Here is an 11,860-nt window from a genome sequence, read left to right as displayed (position 1 = left end):
TCCGCCGCCGTTGTCCTCTGCGTCGCGGACATCTCGGACCTCAAGCCCGATGCACAGCACCTCCGCATTTGCGGTACCGACGACGAGCATCAACCAAGGTTTCGTCACCTCATTGACCGAGGTTCCCCCACCTTGTTGCATGGTTCATCATGTGGTCAGTTTTCCCTCTCGGGGTCACCATCGAGGTCGTTACCGTTGTTGTTGTCTTTGCCCGGACTAGCGTTTGGCATTTCGACCATGTAGCAATCGTAGGTCGAGGTCGTGTGCCACTTATGTGAGGGCACCATGGCTGGCGCTTGGCTGTCCGCGCTCGACGACTTCGTCTTTCGTGTCTTCTGCCTCCTCCATGGCTCCCTCGAGGACCTCCATGAGATATTCTATGTTGGCGATGACATGGGTAGTGGATGGATCGGCAAATTCGACTTCTTCCAGAATATCCTAGATCGAATCTGAAAAACATGGTTGCTACTGCTCCTGGATCTGTCTTGACGCCAAACCCTAAAGGATCAACTCTTCACGGGAGTCCATGGAGTACTGAGGGCACCATGGCTGGCGCTCGGCTGTCCGCGCTCGATGACTTCCTCTTTCGTGTCTTCTGCCTCCTCCATGGCTTCCTCGAGGACCTCCATGAGATATTCTACGTTGGCGATGACATGGGTGGTGGATGGATCGACAAATTCGACTTCTTCTAGAATCTCCTGGATCGAAACTGAAAAACCTGGTTGCTACTGCTCCTGGATCTGTCTTGACGTCAAACCCTAGAGGATCAACTCTTCACGGAAGTCCATGGAGTACTCAAGATTGCCTAATTTGACGATCCGACTTGGAGTAAATGTCTCGACCTGGCCGAGGTGGCCAGCCCAGTCAATGACGAATGTGGCAACGCCGAAATGAACAACGACCTGGTCTTGTTGGATCCCATCTGAGCGTCCATCTTGATTCCCATTTAGCCGCAGTGTTCACCTAGCAGGATCTACATGGTCCACCACTATCGGAGCTGCCTCGGACAGATACCTTGGTATGATATCCTAGCTAGGCGACTTGGTAGGGTGATAACAGGGACAAGGGTTTTTACCCATGTTCGGGCTCTCATGGAGGAGATAATACCCTATGTCCTGCTCTTTGTTTATTGCGTTGGGATGTATGCAGAGTACAAAGTACCAAGGGATTGTAATGTGTCTATCTACAAGCCCGGCTTCGGGTTATATAACACACCGGGGGTCCTAGGGTTACAAATCCTAGCCGGCTACATAGGTGGAGGTAGATCCCTCAATGACTCCATCCACTTGTCTTGTACATCATGGGCCGCCCAAAGTGGCCCAGGACGAAACTGACCTAGGGGTCCGCATCCCGGCCCAAAACTGTCTCCCGGGGTCCAAAATTTTCATTTCTAGGCCTGATAGTCTTCAACAAAAAAAAGTAGGACGGAGAACTAGTATGAATTGTGCCTGACATTCAATTCATGACGTAGATGATCCGCTGACGGAGTCGATTAGGTGAAACAACTCTGCAAAGTTTGTTTATTCCCAGGCTGGGAACTGACATGACAAGGACCCCCTCGACCAGGACGCTGGCATCGAGTCCAAATGTAGTGTATATACACTCGTAAGAACATCTACCCATGGCTAGAACCACCAATAATATAAGCCAATGAACTCACGATGAACGTTCGTTATCTTTTATTCATCTGTGCAATGCATGTTAATATTTCTTATATATTAATCACATTGCACACTAGTATTTTGGCAAGATCATACATACATGTTGATATTAGGTAGGATATAATTAGTTGGTTAGCTCTAATGCTGCTATAAGATATGCTAAACATCGGGACAATATAGACCATTGAATAGATGCTGTTGTTTTACATGTGACATGTGTTGAATCTTCGCAATTCGCTTTTTATATTTTTATCATATATTAAATAATATAAATAAAGATGAATGCGCATTATCTTTATTTTCTACGTTGTCGCATCGCTCTCTAGGGGGGTGGCACGGGTGAACCCTAGCCGCCGCCCCGTACCTCTCTAGCCCTGACCGCTATCGAAGGAGGCTGACGGGAAAAGTTAGCTCCAGCAGACGGCGACGGCTGAGCGTGCTCCTCTTGCGACGAGTGTTATGTCCCTGACTGCGCGCGCATTCTTGGAGTGTTACGGTCTTATTTTGTTTTTCAAGACATCGAGTACAAGTATGGTGTATGTGTATATATACTTGCAGAGAACATCTATCCAAGGTCGGAACCACCAATACTATACATAAATGAACTCATCACGAACGCTCATTATTTGTATTTCTGCAAAAACGCCTATTATGAACCATTACGTTCTTTACCTTTCAAAGAATTACCCACTTTAACCCTATTTTGTGAAGCATAGCTGTTTTTGGTGGAGCTGAAAAAAAGATACTTTGCTCACAGAGTCACACCCCATCTCAATCTTGCACATCTAATCATGTTCGTCTCTAGAGTTGCTGCGAAATTTCCCTCGTTTGACATTTAGTATACCCCGACCGAATAGCACACCTAGCCCCTTTTCTCCTTGTACTAGAGATTAGTGGAGGACTGAATCTCTTTCAAACGAAGTTTAGTTACTTTGTACTGACTAGTAAATGTGTACGTGCAATGCACGTTGATATTAGGTAATATGTTAATTACACATAAATATTAGGTAGAATATTATTTGCGTATTAATTATTTCCTCCTTTCCGGTTTATAGGGCTTATCTTAAAATCTTAGGTTTTTCATTTTATAAGGCTCAATTTGGTTGTTCCCCATCACAATTTCAGATTCTAAGGTGCATTAAATAATTGCATGCAAGTATTAAGAAAAAATTGACTAATGCATGTATTTTATCCATGCATGCATTGCAATTAATACATTGGTAAACATAAATTTTTGAGGAAAACAAGAGCATTAATTGGGTGCTTTTGTAAATTACAAAAAATATTCCACCACTCATCATCTACTTCCTCCGTCACGGTTTAGAAGGCGCGCTTGGAAATTCTCTGGGACCTAGGTGGTTATCTATTGGTTGTGAGATGGGCTAAAAAATAGCATTCACACTACGCATGCATATAGAAATAGTATATCGGAGTACTAATTAGGTACTAGAAATAAATGCAATGCGCCCTAAACCTTGTCTATTGTGGAAACGCACGCAAATTTAACTGTGCCTTCTAAACTGTGACGGAGGGAGTACCTTGGTTGGTGAGATTTTTAAATTGAGCCCTATAAACCGGAAAGGAGGGAATATGTGATTAGCATTGACATTAATATTTGATATGGTATTAAGTGCACGCTAAACGTGTTGAGCGTTCACCATTGGAGCAGCCTAATTCGTTGGATTGACCTGATTTGACGGTCTGGATCTATTAAATATGTCCTTTTGAGTCTTTTTATATTGATGATATAGATATAGATGCTTCGTTCTAAACCTAGAATACGTGAATTGGATACTAACAAATTACATACAAGTTTCCTAAATGATAAAACCTTGTAGACGACTTATTTGGTGTCTAAAATGATGAATGCAAGACTAGGCATGTGCGCCCCATCATTTCCTATAACATAGGTTGATTTTTATTACCAGAAAAATGAGAAAAAACGACCAATACACTTCATGGAGTATGTTACTATATTTGGATAATGACACCAAGTGATTGTTTAAAGACGCTTAGTCTCTAAGCAAGATACACTTAGCGGTTGCATTTATTCCCCAATCTTTTCTGTTTTATTTACCATCGTGGTGCTTTTAATTCTTATTCTTGTAGTACATATGCTACTTTTAGTGAGAAAGAAAACTGAAATGAGTGCTTTTAGAAAAGTCATTCACGTGATCTTACATGTTGACCAACATTAGACCCCCAATGAATCAGCTTGCCGCATAGACTAGAAAGAGTGGACATAGCCAAAGCACTTTAGCATCACAAAACCAACGAAGTCAAACAAAGTAATACTTAGGGCCTCTTCGGAGTCTCACCACTCTAGAACTCTACTCCCGGAGCAGGGGTAGGTTCAGCTGGAAATAGAGGAGCGGGGAAACACCCGCTCCGCAGATCCTCGTATTTCTTGAAGCCGGCGGACTACCGAACAGGGCCTTAGTAACACTCATCACCACGTCAACATATTTGCGTCAGGAGTGTTGCAAGGTTGTCATGATGCAATGAACAATGGGTTGGGTAAGATTAAATTTCATACCGTAGACATGTTAAGTTCAAATTTTAATAACCATCAATCAGGTCATCACAAGAAAAAAACATATTTTTGACAAATGCTGAATTTTGTTAGCTCAAAATGAAGCATCAAAAGGATACATAACATAATGAGCACACACCTGGTCTCTGCATAGTTAGGATTCATACAGCCAACATCAACATGCACGAAAACACGACGCCAATTAGCAAAGTCATATAAGACCAAAACTATGCGTAAGCGAGGAAAAAAAGCTCCAAAGCGACCAGATACGCGATCAGAAAACTGCAGCAATGACCATATCCACATCAACTGTATCATGACAGCACACAGACGATGAGGTTCTTCAACAACAATGCCTTCAGAAAGGAAGCGACACTCACGTGCCTCTTTCACGACTAGGATCTAGGATCTGAAGAATTAATCTGAACATATCCGAGCAATGCCTTCAACAAGTAACAACGTAAAAAAAACATCGTCATTGCTAGGTATAACCAGCTTGGGTTAGACCTAGGCTATCACTTCGAAGCTCGAGATCAGGTGCTCGAGTAGCACCACCATCGAAGTCACTTAAGTGCTGTCTCCTGCACCTTTTCTTAATCCCAACAGTTACATGTGATGCAACCGCTGTCGCTGCAAAACCCTCGTCCATAATTTGGACCAATCTCTGCAAAAAAGGGCAAAAAATATGGAGGGGCCTCTTCGGCAAGCCGTCGTCCATAATTTGCATCTCATAACCACTGGATCTTGAGAGATGAACACTTCTGAAGACCTTTCAATGACCACTGCCATCATAGAGTAGTAGGAGGTCGCTGTAGCACAGTCTGTAGTCATCGCTACCCGGTCGACCGGATCTGGATCACCACCACCAAGCCCTAGACCGTAGCGCCGCCGAGCGGCCACCGCCCGCCCGGAAGGCCGACGCAACACATGCTAGTTGCTACTCTACTAATGTATTTTCTCCGATTCTCTAACAGTTTCTATTTATAGCAAAGTTATGATCAAACTACTCATAGTTGAATCATTTATAACAAAATATATATCTAAGTAATTGTTGTAATTATATGCAATTCCATTAGCTTTGTAAATACGTTAATGCAAAAATTGGCGGTGAAATAGTGTTTTGGAATCTTGCTTGCGTAGATCTTGTTTGTACAATACAATTTTTGACCAATCTAAAGAAAGCACGCGTAAATACCGCCTACCCTTTCTAAGATAAAGAAGGAGAATGTGCCTTTTTCTAATAGGATGAATCTTCAGTGTGAGCACCTCCACTCAAACTATTCAGCACCTTTTTCCTCTGCCCTATAGAATTGATTTCGTGTAACCTCCTCCACTCAAAATCCTACGACACCATCGCCGGTAAAAGCTACTCGTAAAAGCTATGAATCCATTGCATCTCAATTCGATTTTTTTTCTTTCTTTTTTGAAGAATCCATTGCATCTCAACCAAAAATTCACCGTGCCCCGAGGAACAAAGCTGTGAAAACGACATTTTTGCCCATGGAGCATAGCAAATACCAAAACCCAACCCCAACCAAAACCTAGCTTTGTCCAAAAACCCAAAGGCCCCCTCCCTTTCCCCTCCCACTCCCCGCTTTCCACCATTTCGTCGAACACCTTCTCCGATCGCGCGCCGCCGCCCATGGGGGAGGCCTCCGAGTATGACGGGGTGGATGTGGCGGCTGTATCGGCGAGGTTGCTGGAGCTGGTGGCCGACGACGACGTGACGGCGCTCGTTGACCTCCTCGCCGCGCACCCGCTCCTCGCGGATGAGCCGGCGCCGTGGTACTCTCCGGCGCGGGGCGCGGAGCCCATGACGCCGCTCATGGTCGCCGCCGCGTACGGGTCCGTGGCTTGCCTCGACGCCCTCCTCTCGCCGCCCCACCTCGCCGACCCCAACCGCGCCTCCGCCTCCTCGCTCTCCACCCCGCTCCACCTCGCCGCCGCAGGCGGCGCTCCATCCGCACCCACCACCGTTTCCCGCCTCCTCGCCGCCGGCGCCGACCCTACCCTCCTTGACCATCTCCACCGCCGGCCGTCAGACCTCGTCGCGCTGCCGCCCAACTCGTTGCCCCTCAAGAACCACATCCTCTCACTCCTTGGCGCCCGGAAGGAGTGGCCACCGGACCCCTCACTCCCGGACATCAAGAACGGCGCATACGCTTCCGACGACTTCCGCATGTATTCCTTCAAGGTCCGCGCGTGCTCCAGGGCCTACTCCCACGACTGGACGGAGTGCCCCTTCGTCCACCCAGGAGAGAACGCGCGGCGGAGGGATCCGAGGAAGTACCACTACAGCTGCGTGCCGTGCCCGGAGTTCAAGAAGGGCGCCGGGTGCAGGAGAGGGGACATGTGCGAGTATGCGCACGGGGTGTTCGAGAGCTGGCTCCACCCGGCGCAGTACCGGACGCGCCTCTGCAAGGACGGCATCGGCTGCGCGCGCCGCGTCTGCTTCTTCGCTCACACGCCAGAAGAGCTCCGGCCGCTGTACGTGTCCACAGGCTCGGCCGTGCCGTCGCCCCGCGGGGCGATGGAGATGGCCGCCATGGGGATGGGACTGTCATCACCGGGATCTTCGTTCACGCCGCCGCTGTCGCCGTCCGGTGGAGGGAGTGGCATGTCGTGGCCGCAGCCTAACTTGCCGGCGCTGTGCCTCCCCGGGAGCGCAGGGAACTTGCACCTGAGCCGGCTGCGTACCTCGCTGAGCGCGAGGGCCATGGCGGTCGACGAGCTTCTGGCCTCGGGGGACTATGACAACCACCTTGGATCGCCTGCCTCTGTGCGGTCGGCGAGGGGGAAGGCGCTTGTGCCGTCAAATCTGGATGAACTGTTCTCGGCGGAGATGGCGGCCTCCCACTCGCCGCGGTACGGCGACCAGGGCGGCGCTGCGTTCTCGCCGACGCACAAGGCCGCCTTCCTGAACCAGTTCCAGCAGCATCAGAGCTTGCTCTCGCCACGGGCTGCGGCCACCCCAGAGCCTGTCTCCCCAATGAGCTCCCGGCTGCTCGCTGCGTTGGCGCAGCGGGAGAAGATGCAGCAGCAGACACTGCGAAGCATGAGCTCAAGAGACCTGGGTTCCAGCGCCCCGCTCCTGGTCGGCTCACCGGTGGTGGGCTCTAGCTGGTCCAAATGGGGCCTCCCCTCGGGCACCCCAGACTGGGGTGCCGACAACGATGAGCTTGGCCGTCTCAAGCGGTCGTCCTCGTTTGATCGCCGGTCTGGGGCCAACACCGATGAGCCTGACCTCTCATGGGTCAATACCTTAGTAAAGGAGCCCACGCCGGAGAAATCATCAACCAACGGGACCATGGCAACAGAGTCTATTGGCATCTTGGGCCGATCAGCAAGCCACCACGAGAGCATTGCCGGTGATGACAGTGCCATCTTGGGTCGATCAGCGAACCACCGTGAGGGCATCGACGGTGAGGAGGACGCCGCCACTGGTGTCATCGGTGGCTGGCTCGAACAGCTTCAGCTCGATGAGATGGTAGTTTAGGACAACCAAACACACAGATGAATCAAGAGAGGTGACAATTTTTTGGCTGTGCTTCAACCGGCTGCTACTGCCTGCTGCTGCTAAGTTACCAGCCTCAGGACATCATGCTAGCAAGTACTGGTGCCACATTCTTTTGGGGTTGTTTGGTGTAGAAGGTGAGGAGATTTCTACCATTTCGAGCTTGGCCACAGGTGAAGCAAATGGAGGAAATGGAGCCTGATCAACTGTATCAAAGTTGCCAGCTTTGCCTAGGTGAGGCATTTCTCCTCTTATTTCTACTTTGGTGCCCCCTTTCTCGTTGATCTTTATAAAGGTGACTTCTTCACTATGAGGATTGTGAATTACTCTTAAGGTACTATCTTATCTGTTGCCCCCTTATCCTTTGGTTGTGTTGTGAACCAAGGACTAGGGAGGGGAGAAGGATATTACATCAAACTGTTGCTCCATGACTCGACTCATGGTTGTTGTAATAACATATTGTTGTTGTACTTGAGATTCATGAACCATGATTGATGTAAAGTTCCCTCTCGCTATTCCAAAATTAAGCTCCGTCCTTCAAGATTAAGTTCTGCTACTGCTTGATTTTTCTTCACAATGAACTGTCTAAATGCAGATTACATTATAGCATCACACAGCATTACATCTACTCTATGTGGAGTAATCGTTGTTCAGCTGCTGTTGCTGGTTCCAAATGCGGGAATTATTTTCTTCATTCCTGCAGGGAATTAAACCTTTCCGGGCGGGGAAAAAGAATCCCAGGTCGGCAGGGGCATTGACAAAGATTGTGCTTGGAGTTTGGACGGATCCCTTCTCTTTCTCGTGGAGGCATTGAAAAGGATCGGATGGTTAACATCATAGTACACATCGACCACTGCGAGGTTCATTTCTGATGCGCTATCGATGAGTCCTCGTCTGCCCTGACCGATGCATCTTTCTTGTCATAATAAAACAACTGGCACGGACGGTGGCTCGGTATGGTCGCCTCACGCCTTGGCTCACCCGCTGTGCTGACATGTACTGTGTGACCTGGAATACAAAGTAAAATTGGGCTGCATTATCCTGCCATGCATAATTTTACTACGAAGGTCTTGCACTGGAGACAAGAGCTGCTGTCTCGGGCCTACCAACATGACCTGCAAAACGTGGGTGCGCCAATATGAACAATTACTGTTTTTAAGGGGAATATATTAATATCAAGCCGATACCAATTACACACAGCCTTTGCAACAACAAGATGACTAAAAACATTCAGGATGCACACAACAAAAAAGAAAATAAAAAGATAAAAAAAAACCGTCACGGTGATCAATCACCCGCAGTAGCAGCACTCTAACCACCACCAAAGACATCACCCAGAATATATATGAGGTTCTCCAAAAGCAACGCCTCGAAGAAGAAAACAAAGCACAAGTGTTGTTGTTGCCCGATAAAAAAAAAGAATGATTACTGTGCTAGGAGTTGCTATATATATAAAAAGCAGGGCGAAAGCCTGTTTTGAGAGGAGTATGATAAAAACTTACCATTTTCTTGAAGTTTCAAGTCTCTACCTAATAATAAAGAAAATTGGGTTTCTGTCGTCCGTCAAAAAATACCCCCAAAGTTGCAATAAATTACCCACTATGCCACCCATAAGTAAAGTAAACATTTTTTTTTCAAAAGTCAACTCCGTCCTCAGTTCTTTAAAGGTATGACTCCCTTATTAAACACAGATGCATGAGTGCTCCAGTGGCTAACTCATTGCTTTTCTTCCCTGGAGACCAGGTTCGATTCCCACCTTTCACACTTTTTCCCTTCCTTTTCTCACAAACGTTCACTGTATTAGTGGGCCGGCCCATGTGCGTGGCTTCACATATCTTTTTTTAATTTCATTTTTCTCTTTTTTCTTTTCTCATTTTATTTCCGTTTCAGAAAATAAAATGTTTGTGAATTCAAAAATGGAAAATTCGGGATATTCCATATGTTTCTCATTTGGGATATTCCAAATTTAAAAGTTACGAGTTTCAAAAAATTGTTAAAGAAATCATAAAATGTCTGTGCATTCAAAAATGGAAAATCATCAAATTTTCTCGGATTCGAAAAGTGTCGGTGATTTTACATACTGTTCACAAATTATAAAAATAATGATTTTAAAAAGTGGTCAGGAAATAGTATCATGTTCATGATTTTTAAAAAATAACCATGTATTCGAAACACATTCGTGTATCTGAAAAAAAATCCATGAAATTTTAGAGTTTGTTAACAAAAGTTCAAAAAAATTACAAATTCACAACAGTTCAAAAAAATCACAAATTTTAAAATTAGTTCTCCAATATTTTAAAAAATCATTGATTAAAAAAGCGTTGAGTCAAAAAATGTTGAAGTATTCGAAAACTATTCATGCATTTCAAAAAATGCTCATAAACAAAATGAACATTTGTGATTTTAAAAAAAATCCAAAATTTCAAAAAAGAACTTTTTCGATTCGCTAAACTGTTCGCCGATTCAAAAGTCTTTTATGTATAGGATTTGATTAGTTTTTGAAAACTCTTTATATGTCTAACCATTGTTAGTAGTTTGTGGTTGATGAGATAGAAAAATTTAAGTTTTAAACATTCCCCTGCACAACATAATGACAAGTGTGGCGTGAAGTGGCAAGCTCATAGCCTTGGGATTTACCACGTCAAATGCATTGTGATCACGTGGACATCGCGACCATCATTAGCGAGGGTGAGAGAAAAGATAAGTAGCAACATGGTGAGCCTCCGTGTTAAAATAGAGGAAGCTCATATGTCATGGTATTAAGTCCAACTTATTAGACTAATGCATAATTTTTTTTCTAAATTTTTTATCTCCCGTTGCAACGCACGGGCATGTTTGCTAGTGATACCAAACTAGCTCCGGTCACAAATGTATGCCGGGTTTTTTCCCCAGGAAAAACATGTCGGTTCGTACTCCCTAACAACCTAATTTGGTTACACAGACTTGTACTCCCTCTGTAAAAAAAAAATATAAAAGCAAACGCTCTTATATTTCTTTATGGAGGGAGTACTACTTTGGACATGCATGGTATGAGGATAATATTCTCTTATAGTCTAATTTTCGCAGAATTCTTTGTTTCAGAACAAAATACAGAGAACACATGAATATAAGTAAAGTGCGAATGTTTAACACTAGTATATGTTGTTTATTGTTCACTGTAACTAACAGGAGAATGGCATGTTTGAAGGGGAGTACATCGCCGATTTACAATATATTATTTTTCTTTAGCAGCTGTGGCACAAAGCACATGGATTAAAATTTAATTTCTGTTTTCGGATAGTTTATGTTAAATATTCGATCCTTCTGAGAGTACAATGATGTAAGATCTCTTTTATAATGAGTTGTTTGGTGCATGATCAAATGTTAGTTAGAAAAGTGCTTGCACAATTGGATTAGGCTATTAGGCTGCCTACCTCACTCTTGCTGACATTCAGGTGCATCTACTTAAGCTATATGTCCAAATATTTCCTTTTCAAAACCGTAAATTTGTAATTTCTAGAATAAATAATTTTGGTGGATGGTATACAAAATTTCCACAAAAATAAGCCACACCTGCCAGTACTCTTGGCTATTGGGCCATTGACTCTACAAATTTAACTCGAAAATGTCAACAAAAGAAAGAATCAATCTGACAAGTTAAAAGCTTGGATATGTTACAACATTTTTCTCAAAAGAAAAAATACAATTATAAAAAAAATCTACTCCGAGAAAGTATTCCTTGGATGATATTAGTTGAGGAACCTATTCTGCATTATGCATTGGAATCGACCAAATGCTACTTTGCTTTTCAATTTTATAAATGTGGTTTGGTAACCTAGTGACACAGATCATGGACCCACAAGAATATTATAGTCAAAAATCAATACAGGTAAACCACTCAACCGATAGTCGGTGAGGATCTAACCATAGTTCTTTTTTTTTCCTAAACTTAGGATCTAACCATAGTTAGCGGAAAGAGAGACAAGGTGGTACGCTGCTAGGCATCGATATGTGTAATAAAAAAGAACTATACCATATGTGTTGGTGAAATTGCTAATCATGATTAATTTTCTGTCAGCATCATCTAGTGTAGCATTCACATCTTGCTGTTTGTGATCTTACTTCCGGCAGACCGGTTTTCTTGGAGAAGAAAAGGACGTGAAGTATCATATG

The 11,860-nt window shown here is 44.8% G+C and overlaps 1 protein-coding gene across 1 annotated transcript; it reads left to right on the top strand.

Moving 5' to 3' along the window:
* Nucleotides 1-5,692: 5,692 nt before the first annotated feature.
* LOC123119877 (zinc finger CCCH domain-containing protein 67) lies at nt 5,693-8,213 on the top strand. The gene has a single exon (XM_044539838.1). It carries the CDS (start codon nt 5,837-5,839, stop codon nt 7,688-7,690), a length of 1,854 nt encoding a protein of 617 aa, XP_044395773.1. The 5' UTR covers nt 5,693-5,836; the 3' UTR covers nt 7,691-8,213.
* The last annotated feature ends 3,647 nt before the right edge of the window (nt 8,214-11,860 follow it).

The sequence above is a fragment of the Triticum aestivum genome, chromosome 5D (assembly GCF_018294505.1).
Source record: "Triticum aestivum cultivar Chinese Spring chromosome 5D, IWGSC CS RefSeq v2.1, whole genome shotgun sequence".
Lineage (NCBI taxonomy): Eukaryota > Viridiplantae > Streptophyta > Magnoliopsida > Poales > Poaceae > Triticum > Triticum aestivum.
This window is presented reverse-complemented; position numbering and strand designations above follow the sequence as displayed.

What these genes read in the sequence shown, in the direction of transcription:
- LOC123119877 (XM_044539838.1), top strand. Translation starts at nt 5,837, where the DNA reads ATGGGGGAGGCCTCCGAGTATGACGGGGTGGATGTGGCGGCTGTATCG.